Raw genomic sequence first — 26620 nt, forward strand, 5'->3', positions numbered from 1 at the left:
TACTATCATTAAACGCTAGTGCAGTCTGCAACCTGCTCTTCAGTTTCGGAAAATTCAGAACATTACACAACGTTAATGCAGGAAGTGGAATGTGGTGGATTGTGTGACAACAGTTAAGCATTGGTCTCTGCATCGTGTCCGGCACAGACATTGTGGGCCCAGGGCCATGTTCCTGTGTTGTACTGTGTTCTATGTTCTATTGTGCACTGAGCCTACGTTTACAGTTCCTGCAGAGAAAGAAACGGAGGCGATGAAAGGGGTAAGAAGATTGCTGTGGTCAACGCCTCGAGATAAGCATTCTGCAGGGCGACAGTGAGAAGTCAAGATACAGCGTCCATTCACAGGGGGACATGATATAAACCACGCAAGGCTATCCCAGACCGTGGAGCAAGATGCACCGCACTAACCAGAATATACGGAATAAATTATTGTCCTTTAGAAGAAACAGAAAAACAAAACAACATTGTTAAGATTTGTCACAGCAAAAATGTCCAAGTTGCTTGTCTTTGAAAATGGCGGCGTTGCTTTAATTTAACATTCCAAGATTAGGAAGGAAAATTATTTGAAAAAGAACATCCAGCCAATGTGGTCAATGTTGGTAAAAGATGGGATATTGAGACGCACAGAATAAACGGCTGAAGAAAAAAACGATTCACCTGTTACAGAAAAGGTTTGTGGGTGTGGTACCGGATGGGTTGCTGTTTGAGAGAGCCTGCGCTGGGCCACTGGTTCAGCCCCCTCCTGAGATTCTGGTCAATGTGATGATTTACATGACTCCTTTCTCTGGCTGCAATAGCCTGACATCTGCTCCCATGAAAAACGCCTTCCTTTGAGTTTGAAACCAGACAAAGGTTGCACACTAATACTCTTCGCAAATATGCAACCTCTCAACAGCAAAAACAACACGCCTCGCCTTTTCTGGGCAGTGATGGTCCAAAGTCTGGCTTGTTCCTTTTATTAAAGAGAACTGATAAAAAATCAGGCTAAAATCACAAAGGAATCCAAAGGTCTGACGGAGATAAAAGGGAGTCCAAAGGGCTTTTACTGCACATTAATAATCGAAGGAATGTGGGGAGGCAGTGAGACGACGAACAACCAACGTTGGGAATAAGGTAGGTACATTTCTACACTTTTAACTTGTTTCCTATGACTGTGGCCATACTGCAACATAACTGACCAATGTGGACAGTAGAACAATCTGAAGTTGTGTGCAACTGTATTAATACGATTTGGGAGAATAAACTGTCTCATGGTGTGTTGTTAAAGAATCACCAAAACAGGAGAGTCAACAAAGAAGTCAATGGATGTTATTTACTTGGATTATCAGAAGGATTTTGATAAGGTGCCACACGCGAGGCTGCTAAACAGGATTGGAGCTCCTAGTATTTGAAGCAAGGTTCCAGCATGGATAGTAGATTGGTTGACGGGCAGATTCAAGGAGTGAGAGTCTAGTTCGCTGCTGGTGACCAGTGGTGTTCCACGAGGGTCGGTGTAGGGGGCGCTACTTTACACTTCACGTGTTAATGGTCTGGATGGGAGAATTGGTGGGCTTGTGGACAAATTTGCAGACAATACGAAAATAGATGGAGGGGCCTGATGTGTGGAGGAAGCGCGGAGGCTGCAGAATGACGTGGGCAGGTTGGGAGAGTGGGCAAATAAGTGGAAAATGGAATACAGCGGGTTGCTGAGTTTGACTCGGAGAGTTCACAGTCTGAAATATCCGTTCATCGCCACTCCCTGGTACTGATAAGGACAAGCGCAGTGAACTGGACGGCACCGAGGCGCAACGGTAAAGTTGCTGCCTTCTTCTTCTTGCGAATGGCGTGCACAGCCTAAAGTTGTAGGACAACTTGTTCTATTTGATCTTATTTGATTGTGCACGTCGGGTTCATTACATTCGTCGGAATAGGGCGGACCACGTGAAGGCTGTAATCTTCCACCCCAGTTGCTGCCTCACAGCGTCAGAGACCCGGGTTCGATCCTGACTACGGGTGCCGTTTTTAAGGAGTTTGTACGTTCTCTCCGCGAACCCGTGTGGTATCTCCGAGTGCTCCGGTATTTTCCCACAATCCAAAGACGTGCAGATTTGTAGATAATTGGCGTCATGAAAATGTGTTAATTCTCCCTAGTCTGCAGGGTCGTGCTGGTGTACAGGGTGATCGCTGGTCGTCGCGGACATGGTGGGCCGAAGGGGCCGATTCTATGCTGTATCTCTAAAGTAAAATCCAAAGACTCTCCATTGGACACGTGGTGTATGGAAGTAACTGAATGTTTTTATTTTAATATTAATGATATTTGGAAACTCCCCGGGAATATTCTTTGTGCCCTGTAACATCACAGTGTCAAACAATGTAAAATGCCCCCATTCGCTGTGGGAAGTATTCCCCAGACACCCTGGGAGCAATGTTCATGATTGCAACAACCACTTCAGTTATAGTTAAACCGGTCCATGTACAGATCTTGTGTATGAGAGATATTACATAATCTTGTGTTAGAAAGTCTCCTACTAGCCTTACTGTTCCCGCCTACATTCTCTCTTTGTCCGACCCCCTCCCCCGCCATCAGCCTGAAGAAGGGTCTAGACCCGAAACATCACCCATTCCTTCTCTTCATAGATGCTGCCTGTCCCGCTGAGTTACTCCAGCATATTGTGTCTATCTTCCACTGACATCTTCCCCACACACTGTGGATACAAACCGGCACCTTCCCCTCAGCTCCCCTGCATCACCTGAAGCCACTCTGGGAATGTCCTCACTCGGCATCTGTCGACAAGGATTCAGTGTCCAGGCCGTGCCCTCTTCTCACTGCTACCGTCGGGCAGGACGTGTAGAAGCCTGAATTCACACACTGCCAGGTTCAAATACAGCTACTTCCCCACAACTATCAGGTTCTTGAACCGACCCGCACAACCATAATCCTACCTCAGTATTTACAGAACCATATCACCAGAGGACTATGGTCCAGTACAAATACTGAGGAAGTGCATCGAACAATCAATGATTGGACTGCCAAAACCTTCTTCATTTAAACGAAGACAAAATGGAAGAAGCTGTTTTTATAAAGCACTGAATGATCTAGGGCCAAAATACATCTCTGATTTTCTGCCACATTATGAACCATCCAGACCTCTGAGGTCGTCTGGGAGAGGTCTGCTTTCTGCCCCAGAGTCAGAACCAAACACGAGGAAGCACAGTTTAGGTTTTACGCCCCACATATATGGAACTAACTTCCTGAAATATGCGGGTCCGTTCAAATTCTCAGTTCTTTTAAATCGGGGCTGAAGACTTTTCTGTTTGACGCTGCCTTTAATGAAATTAAATAATTATTCATTTTTCACACTGCACTGTGACTTTTATTCTTGCATTTTATACATGTCTTCATCTATTTCAGCTTGTTTTTATTTTATATTCTTTTTAATGTGTTTCCTCATCATAATTGGTTGCTTTTTAATGCTTTGTGTGAAACATTTTGAATTGTCTTGTTGCTGAAATGTGCTACGTAAACACGGGGGAGGTACATCGCGACTTGGGCGTCCTTGTACATCGGTCACTGAAAGTTGGCGTGCAGGTACAGCAGGCAGTGAAGAAAGCTAATGGAATGTTGGCCTTCATAATAAGAGGATTTCAGTATAGGAGTAAAGAGGTTCTTCCGCAGTTGTATAGGGATCTGATGAGACCACATCTGGAGTATTGTGTACAGATTCGGTCTCCTAATTTGAGGAAGGACATCCTTGTGAGTGAGGCAATGCAGCGTAGGTTCACGAGATTGATCCCTGGGATGGCGGGACTGTCATATGAGGAAAGATTGAAAAGGCTAGGCTTGTATTCACTGGAGTTTAGAAGGATGAGGGGGGAAACTTATAGAAACATATACAATTATAAAAGGACTGGACAAGCTTGATGCAGGAAAAATGTTCCCAATGTTGGGCGAGTCCAGAACTAGGGGCAACAGTCTGAGAATAAGGGCAGGTCATTTAAGACTGAGGTGAGAAACAACGTTTTCACCCTGAGTGTTGTGAATTTGTGGAATTCCCTGCCACAGGGGGCAGTGGAGGCCAAATCACTGGATGGATTTAAGAGAGAGTTAGAGCTCTAGGGGCTAGTGGAATCAAGGGATATGGGGAGAAGGCAGGCACGGGTTATTGATAGGCGACGATTAGCCATGATCACAATGAATGGCGGTGCAGGCTCGAAGGGCCGAAAGGCCTCCGCCTGCACCTATTTTCTATGCTTCTATGTGTCTATGTAAACTTGCTTGCTCAGTAACGGAACACCACGGACCCCCTCTGGCACTACCATTGATATTTTTATAATTATATTTTCCATTAGTGTTTAGTTTGTGCGCGGTTGTATTTTATACTGTTTGCCGTTGTTTTATATAATTGATGTTTGGGGTATGGTGTGTGTCTCCGTGCCTGAGTGGCTGCTGCAAGCGAGATTTTCATTATCCTGAACCTCGCAGTAATGTGCAGATGACAATAAGGTTGACTTGAATTCCCGCTCAGACTCTCCTGTGCTGGGGATGAGTGAGAAATGGAGGCCAGGAATCTCGGTTGCACATCGGATAAACAGGGGGAGAGAGAAACAAGAGCAAATGAATGAGCAGAGGCCCGAGAGACATCGTTCACTGTTATTTCACTGGCAAATATCATCTCACCCCCTGATTATTTTTATTGTCCCGGCATCGTTTGACTTCAGAATCATTTTCTGTCCTTTGACAGTTTTGGTGGTGGGCGACTGAAGAAATTCCCGGGAGAAGGTTTGTCCTGGACCCGACCCCCGTGACCGGGGACTCAAGGAACAGATTGTAAAGGGAGCCGGGACCCTGTCCGGTGCCTGGAGTCCTTTGGCCACCGGTTGCCCTTGGCCACCCCGCTCGGGAGGCATTGGAGCGAGAGGAGGCGTTTCCGGGCGGTGAGTTATAAATCGAGCGCGGGGCTTGCTTTCACAGAGGCCGTTGGACTGAGAGGAGGAGTGCCCTCTCTGCAGCGTTCCAGCATACTTCCAGAGAAGTGGTCTGGTGGAAGCTGCTGATTAGTGGAAGCGGACCACAGGAAGCAGTTGATAGGAAGCAACCCCAGGTTTGCATTTCTGCTTTCAGGTCAAGGGTTCAGTGAGTTAAGGGTACAGAGAGTTAAGGGTACAGTGAGTTAAGGGTTCAGGAAGTTAACGGTACAATGAGTTAAGGTTACAGTGAGTTAAGGGTACAGTGAGTAAAGGGCACAGTGAGTTAAGGGTTCAGGAAGTTAAGGGTACAGCAGGGCTGTCAACTCTCACGCGTTGAGCGTGAGACTCACGCCCTCAAGCAAACTCTCACGCCCTCACGCTCAGCAGAAATGTCTCACGCTCAGTAGTGGGAAATTTTGTGATCAACGAAAATTTCAAAACTCGGATGAACTGCATGGTCCGCGAGTGTTGGAGAGCCGGGGCTGCGGGAGGGATGGATGGAGCAGAACCAGCGGCCGGAACAGATGCGGGGAGCCGGGACGGACGAGGGGGGAAAGAAAGGTTGGAAAGAGAGGGGAGAGAGGGGGGAGAGAGAGAGAGGGGAAGAGAGAGTGGGGGGAGAAAGAAGAGAAGGGGAGAGAGAAGAGAAGGGGAGAGAGTGAGAGGGGGAGAGACAGGGGAGAGAGAGGTAGTGAGAGGACAGACAGAGAGAGGAGAGAGAGGAGAGAGAGGGAGTGAGAGAGAGTGAGGGAGAGGAGAGAGGGAGGGGGAGAGGAGAGAGATAAGGGGGGGGGAGAGGGGGGGGGTGGTGTTGAGAGAGAGAGAGAGCGGAAGAGGGGGGGGGGGGGGAATCTCTGTGTCAAATTTGCCCAGGTGACCGGCATGGATCAGGTTGCGGCTCGGTGCATCCTGGAGGACAACCAGTGGCTGCTGGAAGTAAGTACCAGGCACTGGGTAGATACGGTGGAAGGTAGTGGACTTCAAATGGGGGTGGTTGGAGAAAGCATCCTGCTTGCCTGCTAGATTTGCACTTACTGTAACTGCAGGAAAAATGTTCCTGATGTGGGGGGCATTCAGAACCATGGGTTACAGTTTAAGAATAAAGGGGGGGGGGGGGGGGGGGGGGTTAGGACTGATATGAGGACAAACTTTCTTCACGTAGAGAGTTGTAAATCTGTGGAATTCTTGACTTCAGAATTAAGGGACAGAAGTTTAGGGGTAATATGAGGGGGAACTTCTTTACGCAGAGAGTGGTGGAATGAGCTCCCAGTGGAAGTGGTGGAGGCAGGTTCATTGGTATCATTTAAAAATAAATTGGATAGGCATATGGATGAGAAGGGAATGGAGGGTTATGGTACGAGTGCAGGCAGGTGGGACTAAGGGGAAAAAAATTTGTTCGGCATGGACTTGTAGGGCCGAGATGGCCTGTTTCCGTGCTGTAATTGTTATATGGTTATATGGTTAATTCACTGGATGTTTTCAAGAGAGAGAGTTACATTTAGTTCTTGGGGCTAACGACATCAAGGGATATGGGGAAAAACAGGAAAGAGGTACTGTTTTAGATGAATAGCCATGATCATATTGAATGGCAGTGCTGGCTCGAAGGGCCGAATGGCCTATTCCTGCACCTATTTTCTGTGTTTCTATGCTTGAGTATATGGCAATAAAACTCGATCACTTGATCTTGAAGCATTCATGCATGGTGGAGGTATAATGTAGTCATAGAGTGATACAGTGTGAAAACAGGCCCTTAGGCGCAACTTGCGCACACCCGCCAACATGTCCCAGCTACGCTACCTGCTTTTGGTCCGTACCTCCAAACCTGGCCTATCGTTGTATCAGTCTAACTTTTTCTTAAATGTTGGGATGGGCCCTGCCTCAACTACCTCCTCTGGCAGCTTGTTCCATACAGTCGTCACCCTTTGTGCGGATAAAGTTACCCCTTAAAAAGTTACCTCTTAAAATACTTCATACAAAAAACATTGAAATCATACTTCTACAGTGCACTAAAACATGAAAACGAGAACAAAGACCTAACTTAATCAACCTTTCTCTGTAACTTAGTTGTTGAAACCAGGCAACATTCTAGTAAATCTCCTCTGTACTCTCTATTTTTTTGGATGTCAACAAAATAGAGAGAGTACAGAGGAGATTTACTAGAATGTTGCCTGGGTTTCAACAACTAAGTTACAGAGATAGGTTGATTAAGTTAGGTCTTTATTCTCTGGAGCACAGAAGGTTAAGGGGGGGCTTGATAGAGGTCTTTAAAATGATAAGAGGGATAGACAGAGTTGATGTGGACAAGCTTTTCCCTTTGAGAATAGGGAAGATTCAAACAAGAGGACATGACTTCAGAATTAAGGGACAGAAGTTTAGGGGTAATATGAGGGGGAACTTCTTTACTCAGAGAGTGGTAGCGGTGTGGAATGAGCTTCCAGTGGAAGTGGTGGAGGCAGGTTAATTGGTATCATTTAAAAATAAATTGGATAGGCATATGGATGAGAAGGGAATGGAGGGTTATGGTATGAGTGCAGGCAGGTGGGACTAAGGGGAAAAAAAATTTGTTCAGATTCAGATTCAATTTTAATTGTCATTGTCAGTGTACACTACAGAGACAACGAAATGCATTGTTCGGCACGGACTTGTAGGGCCGAGATGGCCTGTTTCCGTGCTGTAATTGTTATATGGTTATATGGTTATATGATTGTAATACATCAAATTTCAAAAAGTTCCTACCCTTCTTCCACACCCTCTCCCCACTCGGTTGCTCCACTCCCTCACCGGGTAACCCCAAGGCCAGTGATCAGTGATCGCACAGCCTCCCCCTTTCAAAAACGCTCCAATCCAATTTAAAGCATATCTATTGCATTCGTGGAAGCTATAAGACTCGCAACAGTATGCACAATATTGCACAATTTCAAGCTGAAAAATGCAAATGTTCCGTACCAATGGGAGTGGGTGGTTACGTTTGCAGGAAGTGTGTCCAGCTGCAGCGCCTGGCAGACCGCATTGAACGATTGGAGCTGTGGTTGGATTCATACTGGAGCATCCACGATGCTGAGAAAGTCGTGAATAGCACGTACAGCGAGTTGGTCACACCGCAGGTAAAAGTTAAGCGGATAGAAAGGGAACGGGTGGCCACCAGCCAGCGTAGCAGGAGGCAGGCAGTGCAGGAGTCCCCTGCAGTCATCTCCCTCCTAAATAGATATACCATTTTGGATACTGTTGGGGGAGATGGCTCATCAGGGGAAGGCAGCAGCAGCCAAGTTCATGGCACCATGGGTGGCTCTGCAGCACATGAGGGCGGTAAAAAGAGTGGAAGGGGTATAGTAATAGGGGATTCAATTGTAAGGGGAATAGATAGGTGTTTCTGCAGCCGCAAACGAGACTCCAGGATGGCATGTTGCCTCCCTGGTGCAAGGGTCAGGGATGTCACTGAACGGCTGCAGAACATTCTGGAGGGGGAGGGTGAACAGCCAGTTGTCGTGGTGTACATTGGCACCAACGCTATAGGTTAAAAAAAAGGGATGAGGTCCTACAAGGTGAATTTAGGGAGCTACGAGATAAACTTAAAAGTAGGACCTCAAAGGTAATAATCTCTGGATTACTACCAGTGCCACGGGCGAGTCAGAGTAGAAATAGGAGGATACTGCAGATTAATGTGTGGCTTGAAAAATGATGCTAGTGGGAGTGATTGAAATTTCCAGGGCATTGGAACCAGTTCTGGGGGAGGTGGGACCAGTATAAACAGGACAGTCTGCACCTGGGCTGGAATGGAACTAATGTCCTTGGGGGAATGTTTGGTAGTGCTGGCGGGGAGGATTAAAACTAATGTGGCAGGGGGATGGGTGCAAGAGCAGAGAGACAGAGGGCTGTAAAATGAGCGTAGAGGCAATAGGTAGTAAGGTGAAAAGTAAAAGTGGCAGGCAGACAAATCCCAGGCAAAAAATCAAAACGGGAAGGGGGAGGGGGAGGGGGGGGGGGGAGGGGAGAGGGAGGGGAGGAGAGAGAGGGAGGAGGAGAGAGGGGGGGAGAGAGGGAGAGGGAGAGAGAGAGAGACAGGGAGATAGGGAGACAGAGAGAGAGAGAGGAGGAGAGAGAGAGAGAGAGAGAGAGAGAGATAGAGAGAGAAAAAGAGAGAGAGAGAGAGAGAGAAAGAGAGAGAGAGAGAGAGAGAGAGAGAGAGAGAGAAAGAGAGAGAGAGAGAGAGAGAGCCAAACAACCATTTGCAGGCAGTGCTTTGTTACCTCAAACTAACCATATTTTCAATTTCAAACCAAATTAAGGGTACTAACACTGCTGTATACATTTGTTCAATTCAGAGCTCTGATTGAGGCACACCACTTGCAGAGACTGATTGAGGCACACCACTTGCAGAGACTGATTGAGGCACACCACTTTCTGGTTTTATAGTCCCGCCCCCTCCCTCCAGCAGGGGCAGCAGAGAGAATGGGGAATTTTGTAAAAACATTAATAGCTCTGTCATTTTTCATCGACCGTAAAATCCTCGGCACACATGCGGCGTAAGTGGCGGCGTTCTCTCGGAAATCGCAGCACAGATCGCCAAAACCGGTCAAGAACAGTTTTAGTAATATAGATTAATGATTTGGACGAGGGAATTGAATGCAACATCTCCACGTTTGCGGATGACACGAAGCTGGGGGGCAGTGTTAGCTGTGAGGAGGATGCTAGGAGGCAGCAAGGTGACTTGGATAGGCTGGGTGAGTGGGCAAATGCACGGCAGATGCAGTATAATGTGGATTAATGTGAGGTTATCCACTTTGGTGGCAAAAACAGGAAAGTAGACTATTATCTAAATGGTGCCCGATTAGGAAAGGGGGAGATGCAACGAGACTTGGGTGTCATGGTACACCAGTCATTGAAATTAGGCATGCAGGTGCAGCAGGCAGTGAAGAAAGCGAATGGTATGTTAGCATTCATATCAAAAGGATTTGAGTATAGGAGCAGGGACGTTCTACTGCAGTTGTACAGGGTCTTGGTGAGACCACACCTGGAGTATTGCGTACAGTTTTAGTCTCCTAATATGAGGAAATACATTATTGCCATAGAGGGAGTACAGAGAAGGTTCACCAGACTGATTCCTGGGATGTCAGGACTTTCATTTGTAGAAATACTGGATAGACTCGGCTTGTACTCGCTAGAATTTAGAAGATTGAGGGGAGATCTTATAGACACTTACAAACTTCTTAAGGGTTGGACAAGCTAGATGCAGGAAGATTGTTCCAGATGTTGGGGAAGTCCAGAACAAGGGGTCACAGTTTAAGGATAAGGGGGAAATCTTTTAGGACCGAGATGAGGAAAACATTTTTCACACAGAGAGTGGTGAATCTCTGGAACTCTCTGCCACAGAAGGCAGTTGAGGCCAGTTCACTTGAGTCCTCAAGGGGCGCTGCACTGGCACTGCAGCCTTTCTGTTATTTCAATCTTTTAAAATTATTTTTAGTTAGTCTAAAGTTTTGTGTTGGGGGAAACTTTAACTTTTCTATGTGGGGGAGGGGGCAGGGTAAGAAACCGTTTCCCAGTCTCTTCCTGGCGGGGTCGCGACTATTTCTCCGAGTCTCGTCCTCGCCCCCCCCCCCCCCCCCCCCCCCACCCCGCGGCCTACCAGCTGGATCGGAGCGGCCTTTCCTGCCGGGGACCGGGAACCATACCAGGGCTGCTATAGCGGTGGCGCAGCGCTGGAGTCACCGCGGAGTGGGAGATGCCTACCTGGGTCGCCGTTTGGAGCTCTGGTGTGGAGAGCCTCCAACGCGAACAACATCGTGGAGTCCAGGGGTGTTGGTGTCTCAGTCTGGTGAACCTTCTCTGTACTCCCTCTCTGCAAGTCCAGGGGTGCCTTGCAGAGGGTATTCAGCAGCAGTCTCCATCCGGCACGGCCTGCGGACTTTGGAAGTCACCGACTCCGGTAGGAGGGGGGCCGACTCTGTCTCCAAGCCGCTGAGGACGTTCCGCAGCCCCGACGTCGGACTTACAACATCCCGGCGAGCGGTCCTGGACATCGGGCCGCCCATAGCGGCAACTGCGGAGGGCATGGGGAGGCCCTGACCACGAGGAACAATGGAGGAAGAGACTGACTTTGGTGCCTTCTCACACAGTGGGACACTTTGATTCTGCTGTGTGGGGATGTTTTATGTTAAGTGTGTTGTGTCCTTTATTTTTATTGTATGGCTGTATGGGAATTTCATTTCACTGTGCCATCTGGCACATGTGACGAATAAATGTATCTTGTATCTTGTATTTTGTGTATATTTAAGAGGGAGTTAGATGTGGCCCTTGTGGCTAAAGGGATCAGAGGGTATGGAGAGAAGGCACGTATGGGATACTGTGTTGGATGTGCAGCCATGATCATATTGAATGGCGGTGCAGGCTCGAAGGGCCGAATGACCTACTCCTGCACCTACTTTTCTATGTTTCGACAAGGTGTGACGTTTCACTCCGCACAAGGCATGAGGTTTCACCCCGCACAATGTGTGACATTTCACCCCACACAAGGTATGACCTTTCACTCTGCACAAGGCGTGACCTTTTAGCCCACACAAGGTGTGACCTTTTACCCCCTGGTCAACGGTGAGTGGGAGTGGTGGACACCGGCAGCAGGGACAGAGGGGGGGGGGGGGGGGGGGGGGGGGGGGTTAATCACAGTTTCAAGCCCATCACGAGTCTAACACTTCTCTCTCTCTCTCTCCCTCCCTCCCTCAGGCACTGATCCCTCCACTGGGATGGGAATGGTTCACTGCGCTGTGTTGTTACTGCACGGGATCCTAAGCTCAGTCCACGGTAATGACCACAGCATCTGGTCTGATTTCTATTTATTTATCTCATGGAGGGGGCTTCATGGAGTCAGAAGATTCTTGTTTTATAATCGCTCATTTTAATGCAGTTGTCCTCATCACTTAATACGGTCAGGTAGGAGGTTCTTCCTCCCTCTGTGGGCGATGATGGGGACTGCAGGAGTAGGAGGCAACTTCATTTTTGTGGGTAATCAGGGTAGCAGAGAGTTGGTGCCGATCGTTTTTCTCTCTGGGTGGCAAGATGTAAGGAGTGGTGTCCCATGCAGATTGGTTTTGAGACCCCGATCTTTTATATATTTCAAACTCTCGTTCGTCTGTGTGTTTGGGGCTATATTTCGCGACAATTCATTTAAGGCGTTTGTGAACTTACTCCTCCACCCTTTGCCACAACGGAGAAATGTTTACATATTCCCAGAGGGTTTTTCCTCCTCCACATTTTGTTTTGAAAAATCCAACTTTTGGTTCATCCTTTCACTGCTTTTTTGGTAAAAAAAACATTAAAAAAAAAAAAAAAAAAAAACAGCTTCTCGCCCATAGAACGTTGACGAACGTTCCATCATGTGATGTCACAATGCCCAATGCTCACAGATGTCCAATCGCAATGGATTCCATTTACATATGCCTTTGCGCTAGCCCCGCACACCCGCCTGATGTCACAGCACCTTCCATCGTGTGGTATCACAATACCATCCCTCACAAATGTCCAATCGCAATGGATCCCATTTACATATGCCTTTGCACCAGACCCAGCCCCGCCTCCCGCAGCATGTGGCGAAGCGTGTGATCACGAGTGTGGGAATAGAGGGAGAGGAGTGGGGGTGGGGGGACTCAGAACTGCTGTAGATTTGGGTGCAACAACAGGAGGAGATTAGCAAGGGATCAGACTGATTGGCTCTAGCCCGAGTGGGAGGAGAGAAGTGAATCAGTGCCGGGAAAACAGTTGAAAACTGAGGAATTTGGTTTGTAAATTGGTAAATCAGGCCATTTATCAGTCAATTTAAGCAAGACTACTCTTGGGGAGTGACAGTGAGGGAAGTGCCCTGTGAGAAAAGTGTGAGTCTTTGGCTCAAGAGTCTTCGGCGAGGAGGCCGAGGAGAAGAGACCACGCAATACGCTTGAGAGGTAGAGACGAAAGAAGGAGATGTCAGGCAAGCTGATTCAGTGCGATGCTTGCAGTATGTGGGAGGTCAAGGACACCGCTGGTGCCTCTGGCTGCTACAAATGCGAGAAGTGCATCCAGGTAGAGCTCCTGAAGGACCGTGTTTGAGGACTGGAGAAGCAAGTGGATGACCTCCGGTTCGTCCGAGAAACTGAGTCGTTCCTCGACAAGTCTTACAGTAAGATTGTTACACCTAAGGTACTGGAAGAGAGAAGGTGGGAGACAATGAGAAAGGGAGGGAAGCATGGAATGCCAACGTCCCCGGGTGATGTACCTCTTGTGAACAGGTTCACCCACTTAGAAGCTGTCCGGGACAGAAGATGTGTTTACACTGAGCGGCGGACTGGCTTGCGATGCGAATAGGGCTGTTGAGCCAAAACCAAAAAGGCCTAAGGCAGGCAAGGCCATTGTAGTGGGAGACTCCATTGTGAGAGGTACGGACAGGGGTTTCTGCGGCAACAGACGGGATGCGAGGATGGTGTGCTGCCTTCCTGGTGCCAGGATCCAGGATGTCACGGACAGAGTGCAGAAAATCCTCAAGGGCGATGATGAACACCCGGAAGTGGTAGTGCATGTCGGCACAAACAATGTCGGAAAGAAAGGGATGAATATTCTGCAGCGTGGCTTTAGAGAGCTCGGAACAATGCTGAAAAGCAGGACCACCAGGGTTGTTATCTCCGGTTTGCTTCCAGTTCCTCGTGCTGGCGAGAGCAGGAACAGGGAGATACGGGACCTGAACGTGTGGCTGAGGAATTGGTACACGGGGCAGGGATTTAGATTCTTAGATCACTGGGATCTGTTTTGGGGTAAGGGGGAACTGTACAAAAGGGACGGATTGCATCTTAACAGGTGTGGGACCAGCATTCTGGCAGGCAGGTTTGCCACTGCTACACGGGTGGTTTTAAACTGAATAAGGGGGGTGGGGTGTCGAATGGGATAGTGGAGGATGGAGATGAAGGGTAAGGGTTTCTTAAATGAGTGAGCGTAGAGACAGAGGGGTGTGAAATGAGGGTAGAAGCAATAGGTAGCAAGATGAAAAGTAAAAGTAGCAGGACGTCAAATCCAGGACATAAATCAAAAAGGGCCACTTTTCAGCACAATAGTAAAAGGGGTAAGAGTGTTGTAAAAACAAGCCTGAAGGCTTTGTGTCTCATTGCAAGGAGCATTCGTAATAAGGTGGATGAGTTGAATGTACAGATAGCTATTAATGACTATGATATAGTTGCGATCACGGAGACATGGCTCCAGGGTGGCCAAGGCTGGGAGCTGAACATCCAGGGATATTCAATATTCAGGAGGGATAGACAGAAAGGGAAAGGAGGTGGGGTAGCGTTGCTGGTTAGAGAGCAGATTAACGCAATAGAAAGGAAGGACATTAGCTTGGAGGATGTGGAATCGATATGGGTAGAGCTGCGAAACACTAAGGGGCAGAAAACGCTAGTGGGAGTTGTGTACAGGCCACCTAACAGTAGTAGTGGAGTTGGGGATGACATCAAACAGGAAATTACAAATGCGTGCAACAAAGGTAAACAGTTATAATGGGTGACTTGTTTCTACATATAGATTGGGTGAACCAAATTGGCAAGGGTGCTGAGAAAGAGGATTTCCTGGAATGTATGCGGGATAGTTTTCTAAACCAACATGTAGTGGAACCAACGAGAGAGCAGGCTATTCTAGACTGGGTATTGAGTAATGAGGAAGGGTTAGTTAGCAGTCTTGTTGTGCGTGGCCCCTTGGGCAAGAGTGACCATAATATGGTTGAGTTCTTCATTAGGATGGAGAGTGACATCGTTAATTCAGAAACAAGGGTCCTGAACTTAAAGAAAGGTAACTTCGAGGGTATGAGACGTGAATTGGCCAAGATAGACTGGCAATTGATTCTTAATGGGTTGACGGTGGAAGTGCAATGGAAGGCATTTAAAGACTGCATGGATGAACTACAACAGTTGTTCATCCCAGTTTGGCAAAAAAATAATTCAGGGAAGGTAGTGCATCCGTGGATAACAAGGGAAATCAGGGATAGTATCAAAACAAAAGATGACGCGTACAAATTAGCCAGAAAAATCAGCCTACCAGAGGACTGGGAGAAATTCAGAGACCGGCAGAGGAGGACAATGGGCTTAATTAGGAAAGGGGAAAATAGATTATGAAAGAAAACTCGCAAGGAACATAAAAACTGACTGCAAAAGCTTTTATAGATATGTGAAGAGAAAAATATTAGTTAAAACAAATGTAGGTCCCTTGCAGTCAGAAACGGGTGAATTGATCATAGGGAACCAGGACATGGCAGACCAATTGAATAACTACGTTGGTTCTGTCTTCACTAAAGAAGACATATAAAATCTGCCGGAAATAGCAGGGGACCGGGGGTCAAATGAGATGGAGGAACTGAGTGAAATCCAGGTTAGTCGGGAAGTGGTGTTAGGTAAAAATGAATGGATTAAAGGCCGATAAATCCCCAGGGCCAGATAGGCTGCATCCCAGAGTACTTAAGGAAGTAGCCCTAGAAATAGTGGATGCATTAGTGATAATTTTTCAAAACTATTTAGATTCTGGAGTAGTTCCTGAGGATTGGAGGGTAGCTAATGTAACACCACTTTTTAAAAAGGGAGGGAGAGAGAAAACGGGGAATTACAGACCAGTAGTCTAACGTCGGTAGTGGGGAAACTGCTAGAATCAGTTATTAAAGATGGGATAGCAGCACATTTGGAAAGTGGTGAAATCATTGGACGAAATCAGCATGGAGTTATGAAAGGTAAATCCTGTCTGACGAATCTTATAGAATTTTTCGAGGATGTAACCAGTAGAGTGAATAAGGGAGAACCAGTGGATGTGGTGTATCTGGACTTTCAGAAGGCTTTCGACAAGGTCCCACATAAAAGATTAGTATACAAACTTAACGCACACGGCATTGGGGGTTCAGTATTGATGTGGATAGAGAAATGGTTTGCAGACAGGAAGCAAAGAGTAGGAGTAAATGGGTCCTTTTCACAATGGCAGGCAATGACTAGTGGGGTACCGCAAGGCTCAGTTCTGGGACCCCAGCTATTTACGATATATATTAATGATTTGGACGAGGGAATTGAAGGCAACATCTGCAAGTTTGCAGATGACACGAAGCTGGGGGGCAGTGTTAGCTGTGAGGAGGATGCTAGGAGGCTGCAAGGTGACTTGGATAGGCTGGGTGAGTGGGCAAATGCATGGCAGATGCAGTATAATGTGGATAAATGTAAGGTTATCCACTTTGGTGGCAAAAACAGGAAAGTAGATTATTATCTGAATGGTGGCCGATTAGGAAAGGGGTAGATGCAACGAGACCCGGGTGTCATGGTACACCAGTCATTAAAAGTAGGCATGCAGGTGCAGCAGGAAGTGAAGAAGGCGAATGGTATGTTAGCATTCATAGCACAAGGATTTGAGTATAGGAACAGGGAGGTTCTACTGCAGTTGTACAGGGTCTTGGTGAGACCACACCTGGAGTATTGCGTACAGTTTTGGTCTCCTAATCTGAGGAAAGACATTCTTGCCTTAGAGGGAGTACAGAGGAGGTTCACCAGACTGATTCCTGGGATGACAGGACTTTCATATGAAGAAAGACTGGATAGACTCGGTTTGTACTCGCTAGAATTTAGAAGATTGACGGGGGATCTTATAGACACTTACAAAATTCTTAAGGGGTTGGACAGGCTTGATGCAGGAAGATTGTTCCCGATGTTGGGGAAGTCCAGAACAAGGGGTCACAGTTTAAGGATAAGGGGGTAATCTTTTAGTACCGAGATGAGGAAAACCTTTTTCACACAGGGAGTGATGAATCTCTGGAATTCTCTGCCGCAGAAGGTAGTTGAGGCCAGTTCATTGGCTATTTGTAAGAGGGAGTGAGATGTGGCCCTTGTGGCTAAAGGGATCAGGGGGGTATGGAGAGAAGGCAGGAACAGGATACTGAGTTGGATGATCAGCCATGAACATATTGAATGGCGGTGCAGGCTCAAAGGGCCGAATGGCCTACTCCTGCACCTAATTTCTATGTTTCTATGTTTCTATGTGATAGGGAGTGGAGAATATATGGACAGCCCCTACCTCTCCCCTCTCTTCCCCCTCTCTCCCCCCCCACCCCTCTCCCCCTCCCTCCACACACTCTCTGCCCCCCTCTCTCCCCTACCTCATCTCCTGGCTCCTCCCCATCCTTCTCCCCCTCCCCCACACCTCTCTCTCTCCCCATCACCTCTCCTCACTCCTCTCTCCCCTCTCTCCTCCCCCTCCCTCCTCGCTCCTCTCCCCATTCCCTATTCCCCTCACCCCTCTCTCATCTCCCCTCTCTCATCACCCTCTCTCCATCTCCTCCGCTCCACATCACATCACCTCCCCCTCCCCTCCCTCCTCCTCTCACCTTCCACCACTCCCCCCCTACCATTCTCCCCCTCCCTCCCCTCCCCTCTTTCTTCCCCTTCTCTCCCCCGTCCCCCCACCCCTCTCTCCGCCCACCCTACCCCTCTCTCCCCCTTCCGCATCCCCTATCTCCAACCCTCCCACACCTCCCCATCTCCAGCTCTCTCTCCCTTCCCTCCTCCTCCCCCCTCCCGAATCCCTCCCCCATCGCCACCCTTCCTCCTCCCACCCCCCCTCTCCACATTCCTCTCTCCACACCTCTCTCCTACCCCTCACCACACCCTTCTCTCCATCTCCATCCCCCCCCCCCCACCCCCTCCTCCCTGCCCCCTCTCTCCCCCTCTTCCCTCCGCCCCTCCAACTCCCCGCTCTCCTCCCCATCCCCCTCTCCCCTACTCTCTGCCCTCCTCTCTCTCTCTTTCTCTTTCTCTCCCCCTCCTCTTTCTCTCTCTCTCTCTCTCTCTCTCTTCCACTTGATCTAGTATATACACATACACTTCACTCACGATACACCTTCTAGCCCTTTATTAATGCTCTCCATCTCCTCCCCCTCTCCTTTGCCCTCTCCCTGTCTCCTCCACCTCCTCCCCCTCTCTCTCACCCCCCCCCAGAGGTCTGATAGATACACAGTGGTTAGTGTGCGTGTGAAGCCACAGCAACCCCCCTCCCCCCCGCCCCCCCCCCCTCCCTGCAAACGGGCGTTGGGGAAACACTCAGCGGGTCTGCACTTGGTCTAGTGTTATATAAAAAAAAAAAATCATGAACAACCAGTGAAAATATTCATATCCTGGCTTCATCCCTGGATTATCAGGTCATAACGTGTTGTTATAGGAACAGATTAAGGTCTGTCCGCACATCAAGTCTACTCCGACATACAATCTTGGCTGATCTAACTCTCCCTCCCAAACCCCATTAGAGACATAGAGTGATACAGTGTGAAAACAGACCCTTCTAGTGTGAAAATGGCCCTGCTACACGAGTCCCACTTGCCTGCGCTTGGTCAATATCACCCCAAACCTGTCCTATCCATGTATCTGTCCAACTGTTTCTTAAACGATGGGATAGTCCCAGCCTCAACTACCTGATCTGGCAGCTTGTTCCATACCCCCACCACCATTTGTGTTAAATATTTTCCCCTTCACCTTGAACCTATGTCCTCTTGTCCTCGATTCCCCATCTCTGGGTAAACGACTGGTGTATCTACCCGATTTATTCCTCTCACTATTTTGTATACCTCTATAAAATCACCCTCATCCTCATGCACTCCAAGGAAAAGAGACCCAACATACTCAACCTCTTCCTATAGCTCACACCCTCTAATCCTAGCAACATCACGTAAATATTTTTTGAAGATTCTCAAGCTTAACAATATATTTCCGATAACATGGTGCCCAGAACTGAACACAATATTCTAAATGCGGTCTCACCAACATCTTATACAACTGCAACGTGACCTCCAAAGTACTGTACTCAATACTCTGACTGATGAAGGCCAAAGAGCCTAAAGCCTTTTGATCACCATATCTACCTGCGACTTGACGTTCAATTAGGGATTATCCTGATTGATTCCTTAAATAATTATGTTTTCAATTATTTGAATTGATCCGCAGGTAAATTTGCCGTAATTGTACTAGGCGATGGTTTTGTAGCCACTGTACGTTCAGATGTGGTGTTGGGATGTCAGCTTGTCCCGGATATATTGACCAGCAACATGGTCGTGCAGTGGAGGAAGACAGGTCTCATCTCGCCAGTCCTCGTGTACAGGCACGGACAAAGTGACACCCTCGCTCAACACCAGGATTACAGAGCAAGGGCCGAACTGTTTAAAGATGAAGTGGCCAAAGGGAACATTTCCCTCAGAATAAAGAACGTAAGAAGGTTTGATGAAGGGGAATATACATGTTCAGTTACAGAGGGAACCGAGTATGAAACATCTCCAGCTCAACTACAAGTTCGAGGTGAGTAAGTAAATGCATTGATAGTATTAACTTTAAATGAATGCGATTGTCTTTGTAATCGCTGCTAATGGTTTAAAGATAGAATTGCTGTACCCTTAGTACAATATTCACAATATTTCCAGAGTCTCACACTCTCTGTGCTCCCAGGGGTGAGACAGTGAATTCCTCAGGATCAGAATATTGTATCCAGTGATAGTGGCTGGTTACACAACAGTGAATCACGTGGAGTGCATGTGCAACACCGACTGTTGACGATAAATGTGAAAAGAACAGATTGTTAAGGACATACAGTCAACGATGTTGATTTATAATTACATAATTAAGAACTTGCTGCTGTTGCAATGTTTACATTGAGAAGTAACTTGAGTAAATGGAGGACAGCCATGGGGATGTTTTTAACCGGAGTTCCATCACATCTGTCCCAGTGTTTTTAAATGAGGGGAATGGAGAATGGATGTTGGGAAGCCTCATCACAGTTGTACAGGATGTTCGTAAGATCTCACCTGGGGCAAAGTGTACAGTCTTTGTCTCCTTACTGAAGGAAACGTGTACTCGCCACATGCAGCAAGGGAAGTTAGTGTAGAAATAACAGGGGCTATGACAGAAATATTTCAAATGTCATTAGAAACGGGAATAGTGCCGGAGCATTGTTGTTCCATTGTTTAAAAAGGAGCCTAAGAGTAAACCTAGCAATTATAGACCTGTTAGTTTGACATCAGTGGTGGGCAAATTAATGGAAAGGATACTTGGAGATAATATATATAAGCATCTGGATAAACAGGGTCTGATTAGGAACAGTCACCATGGATTTGTGCCTGGAAGGTCATGTTTGACTAATCTTCTTGAATTCTTTGAAGAGGTTACTCGGGAAATTGATGAGGGTAAAGCAGTGGATGTTGTCTATATGGACTTCAGTAAGGCCTTTGACAAGGTTCCTCACGGAAGATTGCTTAAGAAGGTTTAATTGTTGGGTATTAATGGTGGAGTAGCAAGATGGATTCAACAGTGGCTGAATGGGAGATGCCAGAGAGTAATGGTCGATGGTTGTTTGTCAGGTTGGATGCCAGTGACTAGTGGGGTGCCACAGGGATCGTGTTGGGTCCACTGTTGTTTGTCATGTACATCAATGATCTGGATGATGGTGTGGTAAATTGGATTAGTAAGTATGCAGATGATACTAAGATAGGTGGTGTTGTGGATAATGAAGTAGAGTTTCAAAATCTACAGAGAGATTTATGCCAGTTGGAAGAGTGGCCTGAAAGATGGCAGATGGAGTTTAATGCTGATAAGTGTGAGGTGCTACATCTTGGCAGGACAAATCAAAATAGGACGTACATGGTAAATGGTAGGGAATTGAAGAATGCAGGTGAACAGAGGGATCTGGGAATAACTGTGCATAGTTCCCTGAAAGTGGAATCTCACGTAGATAGGGTGGTAAAGAAAGCTTTTGGTGTGCTGGACTTTATAAATAAGAGCATTGAATATAGAATTTGGGATGTAATGTTAAAATTGTACAAGGCATTGGTGAGGCCAATTCTGGAGTGTGGTGTACAATTTTGGTCGCCTAATTATAGGAAGGATGTCAACAAAATAGAGAGAGTACAGGGGAGATTTACTAAAATGTTGCCTGGTTTCAGCAACTAAGTTACATAGAAAGGTTGAACAAGTTAGGGCTTTATTCTTTGGAGCGCAGAAGATTAAGGGGGGACTTGATCGAGGTCTTTAAAATGGTGAGAGGGATAGACAGAGTTGACGTGGAAAATCTTTTCCCACTGAGCGTAGGGAAGATTCAAACAAGAGGACATGACTTGAGAATTAAGGGACAGAGGTTTAGGGGTAACATGAGGGGGGACTTCTTTACTCAGAGAGTGGTATCTGTGTGGAATGAGCTTCCAGTGAAGGTGGTGGAGGCAGGTTCGTTATTATCATTTAAAAATAAATTGGATAGTTATATGGACGGGAAAGGAATGAAGGGTTATGGTCTGAGTGCAGGTATATGGGACTAGGGGAGAATACGTGTTCGGCACGGACTAGAAGGGTCGAGATGGCCTGTTTCCATGCTGTAATTGTTATATGGTTATATGGTTATATGTATATATATATAGATATATACTCTCCCTTTGAAACTCCTCCTCGTTGCGCTCATTTCCCAAATCAAGGTCAAGAATAATCCCAGGATTAACTGCCTATTGTGTCAGGAACCCTTCCTAGATATATAAAACAAATGCTGCCACATCTAAATCCTTGCTCCATACGCTTTCAAGGTCAATATTGGTTGGTTGTGGACGATGACTTAAATTTTCCCAATATTAACCGCGAGTGCTACTTCCAGGTGGCCATATACTCGGACCCCTAGATATCTCCATTCCACCACACTCCCCAGGGCTAATCTATTGACTCTGTCACTCTCAGCCTGGATTTAATGACCGAAATGATGAAAATATTCAGCAGGTCAGGCAGCATCTGGGGAGAGAGAAGCAAAGTTGACATTTCTGCTCAAATACTTCCCATTGGAACTAGAAATAATTAGAAATTGTATAGGATTTGTTGCAAGAGGTTTGAGTACTTGAACAAAATGCTGATTGGTCCAAGTGCTATTCTTCCTGACTATTGTTATTTCTACATCTGTCACTGATACAGCTTTGGGGAGTTTGCCCCGGATTCGGTTGCAGGGATACCAGGGAGATGGAATCCAGCTCGTGTGTAAGTCCGATGGATGGTATCCTGGACCAGAGATGCTGTGGTTCGGCGAGGATGGACAGGTTTTACCACAAACTGAACCAAGGTTCCATGAAGATACGAAGGGTCTGTTAAATGTGGAGCGCAACGTCACAGTAATGAGGCAGTCAACAAACAAGTTCAAGTGTGTTGTTCAATACAGATGGTTAAACATACAACACGAGGCAATTGTTAAAATATCAGGTTAGTAAACGTTTCTGTTTGATCATTGATGTATAAAGGTGATTTACATTCCATTGAAACCCCGACAGCCCACGATGCTCACTGAGGTGCCAACATGTTTCTCAGTGATGATTTAGCCGCGTCTCACTTCTGTGGGGAACACATATTTTTAAAGACAGATTACTATATTCTCCATTCACTTTCTTCACTCTGCAGATAATATATTCCCTGGAGTTCCTGACTGGGCCCTGCCGCTGGTCCTCACCATTTGTCTTCTCATTGCCGCCCACGGTGCTTTGTTTTATTGGAACGTGAAACAAAACCGACGCATTAAAGGTACGTTAAACAACAGCGTAAGATGCAGGTCAGGAAATCCGGGCAGGATTCTCCCAAATTCCCACTGTAAATTCAGTGGAAAACCAGAGCACTCTCTGCGGGGCTTCCACCTTCCAGTGGCAACTGTTACCCCTGGACAGAGTATCAGTGTCCCGGGAGGCGGGGGTGGGGTGGAGATGGGGTGGAGGTGGGGCTGGGGGTTGGGGATGGGGGTGGTAGGGGGAAGGTGGGGTGGTAGGGGGGAGGTGGGGGAAGGTGGGGGGTTGGGGGGTGGAAGGGGGGAGTTCGCGGGGGAGGTGGGACTTCCACCAACATGTCTCCTGCTGCACCAGAGGACCTAACACCCTCGACCACTGCTACACCACCATCAAGAATGCCTATCGTTCTATACCTCGCCCTCACTTCGGTAAATCCGACCATACCGCGGTGCTGCTTCTTCCTGCCTACAGGCAGCAATTGAAGGGGGGTGGTAGGGGAAGAGGAACAACTTCAGGACTGTTTGAAGTCTGTAGACTGGGCAATGTTCAAGGTCTCGGCAATGGACTTGAACGAATAGGCCACAGTCGTTACAGACTTCTTAAGGAAATATGTGGAGGACTGCATCCCTACAAAAACCTTCCGAGTGTTTCCCAATCAGAAACCTTGGATGAACTTTGAGATCCGCACTCTTCTGAAGTCCAGACACAGGGCATTCACGTCCGATGATACAGTGGCCTACAAGAAGTCCAGATACGACCTTGGTAAAGCCATCAAAAAGGCCAAAGGGGACTTCTGCTCCAAACTGGAGGATGAGACAGATGTTCGGCAGCTGTGGCGGGGCCTGAATGCAATCACCTCCTACAAGGCGAAACCAGGAGGCAGCTCGAATGTCGGCGAAACATCACTCCTTGACGAGCTCAATGCATCTTACGCGCGCTTTGATAGGGAGAATACTGATGTGCCTTCCCGAGCCCCCATTCGCTGTGATGGTATTTCAGTCTCAGTCACAGAGGCCGACATCAGGAAATCCTTCAGAAGGGTGAACCCCCCCAAAAGCATCCGGACCTGATGGTATACACGGTCATGTTCTAAAAACCTGTGCGGACCATCTGGCTGGAGTTTATACGGACATTTTCAACCTCTCACTTCTGAGGTCTGAGGATCCCATCTGCTTTAAAAGGGCATCAATTAAACCAGTGCCCAAGAAGAGTAAAATTGGTCCATTGGAGAGACAGAGTGGGCAGCTATCTGCAGAGCCAAAAGAGATGGGGGAGATATTGAACAATTTATTTTCTTCGGTATTCACCAAGGAGAAGGATATTGCATTATGTGAGGTAAGGGAAACGAGTAGAGTAGCTATGGATACTATGAGTTTCAAAGTAAAAGAAGTACTGACACTTTTGAAAAATATAAAAGTGGATAAGTCTCCAGGTCCTGAAAGGATATTCCCTAGGAAATTGAGGGAAGTTAGTGTAGAAATAGCCGGGGCTATGACAGAAATATTTCCAATGTCATTAGAAAATGAAATAGTCCCCGAGGATTGGCGTACTGCGCATGTTCCATTGTTTAAAAAGGGTTCTAAGAGTAAAACTAGCAATTATAGACCTGTTAGTTTGACTTCAGTGATGGGCAAATTAATGGAAAAGATACTTAGAGATAATATATATAAGCTGGATAAACAGGGTCTGATTAGGAACAGTCAACATGGATTTGTGCCTGGAAGGTCATGTTTGACTAATCTTCTTGAATTTTTTGAAGAGGTTACTAGGGAAATTGACGAGGGTAAAGCAGTGGATGTTGTCTATATAGACTTTAGTAAGGCCTTTGACAAGGTTTCTCATGGAAGGTTGGTTAAGAAGGTTAAACTGTTGGGTATAAATGCAGGAATCTGGAGTATGGTGTACAATTTTGGTCGCCCAATTATAGGAAGGATGTCAACAAAATAGAGAGAGTACAGAGGAGATTTACTAGATTGTTGCCTGGGTTTCAACAACTAAGTTACAGAGAAAGGTTGAATAAGTTAGGTCTTTATTCTCTGGAGCGCAGAAGGTTAAGGGGGGACTTGATAGAGGTCTTTAAAACGATGAGAGGGATAGACAGTGTTGATGTGGACAAGCTTTTCCCTTTGAGAATAGGGAAGATTCAAACAAGAGGACATGACTTCAGAATTAAGGGACAGAAGTTTATGGGTAACACGAGGGGGAACTTCTTTACTCAGAGAGTGGCAGCGGTGTGGAATGAGCCAGTGGAAGTGGTGGCGGCAGCTTCGTTGGTATCATTTAAAAATAAATTGGATAGGCATATGGATGAGAAGGGAATGGAGGGTTATGGTATGAATGCAGGCAGGTGGGACTAAGAGAAAAAAAGTTGTTCGGCACGGACTTGTAGGGCCGAGGTGGCCTGTTTCCATGCTGTAATTGTTATATGGTTATATGGTTTAGTAAGGTGACGTGCCTCAATGATTGTCGACCAGTGGCACTAACGTCAGGGGTGATGAAGTGCTTTGAGAGGTTGATCATGGCGCAAATCAACTCCTACCTCGACAAAAACCTGGACCCACTGCAGTTCGCGTACTGCCACAACAGATCAACGGTGGATGCGATCTCGCTGGCCCTCCACTCCACTCTGGACCCCTTGGACAACAAAAACTCATATGTCAGGCTGTTATTCATCGATTACAGCTCGGCATTTAACACAATCATCCCCTCCAAGCTGGTTACCAAACTCGCAGAACTGGGTCTCTGAGCATCCCTCTGCAATTGGATCCTCGACTTCCTCATTCACAGACCACAGTCTGTTTGTATTGGTGGAAATGTGTCAGCCTCGATAACAATCAGCACGGGAGCACCTCGAGGCTGTGTGCTCAGCCCCCTGCTGTACTAACTCTATATTCATGACTGCGTAGCCAGTCACAGTGCGAACTCCATCTTCAAGTTCGCTAACGACACCCCTGTTGTGGGACGTATCACTGATGGGGATGAGTCAGAGTATAGAAGAGAGATCGAGCAACTGTCCGTATGGTGCCAGCGCAATAACCTGGCCCTCAACTCCAGCAAAACCAAGGAACTGATTGTGGACTTTGGAAGGAGTAAGAGGGGACCCACAGCCCCATTTCTATCAATGGTTGATTGTTGAAAGGGTCAGGAGCTTCAAATTCCTGGGCGTGCACATCTCTGAAGATCTTTCCTGGTCCGAGAACACTAAGGCAATAATCAAGAAAGCTCATCAGCGCCTCAACTTCCTGAGAAGATTACGGAGAGTCGGATTGTCAAGGAAGACTCTCTCTAACGTCTACAGGTGCATAGTAGAGAGCATGCCGACCGGTTGCATCGTGGCTTGGTTCGGCAACTTGAGCGCCCTGGAGAGGAAAATACTACAAAAAGTAGTAAACACTGCCCAGTCCATCATCGGCTCTGACCTTCCTTCCATCGAGGGGATTTATCGCAGTCGCTGCCTCAAAAAGGCTGGCAGTATCATCAAAGACCCACACCATCCTGGCCACACATTCCTCTCCCTGCTACCTTCAGGTAGAAGGTACAGGAGCCTGAAGACTGCAACAACCAGGTTCAGGAATAGCTACTTCCCCACAGCCATCAGGCTATTAAACCCGGCGCGGACAAAACTCTGATTATTAATAACCCATTATCTGTTATTTACACTTTATCAGTATATTTATACATGTGTGTATATATTTATATTATGGTATACGGACACACTTATCTGTTTTGTAGGAAATGCCTACTATGTTCTGTGTGCTGAAGCAAAGCAATAATTTCATTGTCCTATAAAGGGACCCATGACAATAAACTCACTTGAACTTGAACTTGGGTGGGGGAGGTAGGAGGGAAGTTGGGGAACCGCCCGCCTTTGAATCTGGCATCTCGCAGCCTTCCAGATTCAACATTGTCCTCAATCTAGCTGTCATGGTACACCAGTCATTGAAAGTAGGCATGCAGGTGCGGCAGGCAGTGAAGAAAGCAAATGGTATATTAGCATTCAAAGTAAAAGGATTTGAGTATTAGAGCAGGGAGGTTCTACTGCAGTTGTACAGGGTCTTGGTGAGACCACACCTGGATTATTGCGTACAGTTTTGGTCTCCTAATCTGAGGAAAGACATTCTTGCCATAGAGGGAGTACAGAGAA

At 47.1% G+C, this 26620-nt stretch overlaps 1 protein-coding gene across 1 annotated transcript; it reads left to right on the plus strand.

The window, feature by feature from the left end:
• Positions 1–3461: 3461 nt before the first annotated feature.
• Positions 3462–25419, plus strand: LOC129693981 (butyrophilin subfamily 3 member A2-like). Its single transcript, XM_055630708.1, has 6 exons — positions 3462–4913; positions 11667–11744; positions 18914–19261; positions 21902–22183; positions 22379–22564; positions 25412–25419. Exons 2-6 carry the CDS (start codon positions 11687–11689, stop codon positions 25417–25419), a joined length of 882 nt encoding a protein of 293 aa, XP_055486683.1. The 5' UTR covers positions 3462–4913; positions 11667–11686.
• Positions 25420–26620: the final 1201 nt, after the last annotated feature.

This window comes from Leucoraja erinacea, unplaced genomic scaffold (genome assembly GCF_028641065.1).
Source record: "Leucoraja erinacea ecotype New England unplaced genomic scaffold, Leri_hhj_1 Leri_515S, whole genome shotgun sequence".
Classification (NCBI taxonomy): Eukaryota; Metazoa; Chordata; class Chondrichthyes; order Rajiformes; family Rajidae; genus Leucoraja; species Leucoraja erinaceus.

What these genes read in the sequence shown, in the direction of transcription:
- LOC129693981 (XM_055630708.1), top strand. Translation starts at nt 11,687, where the DNA reads ATGGGAATGGTTCACTGCGCTGTGTTGTTACTGCACGGGATCCTAAGC. An exon ending in AGCTCAACTACAAGTTCGAG is followed by an intron (nt 19,262 to 21,901) that starts GTGAGTAAGTAA and finishes TCACTGATACAG; the next exon opens with CTTTGGGGAGTTTGCCCCGG. An exon ending in GGCAATTGTTAAAATATCAG is followed by an intron (nt 22,184 to 22,378) that starts GTTAGTAAACGT and finishes TTCACTCTGCAG; the next exon opens with ATAATATATTCCCTGGAGTT.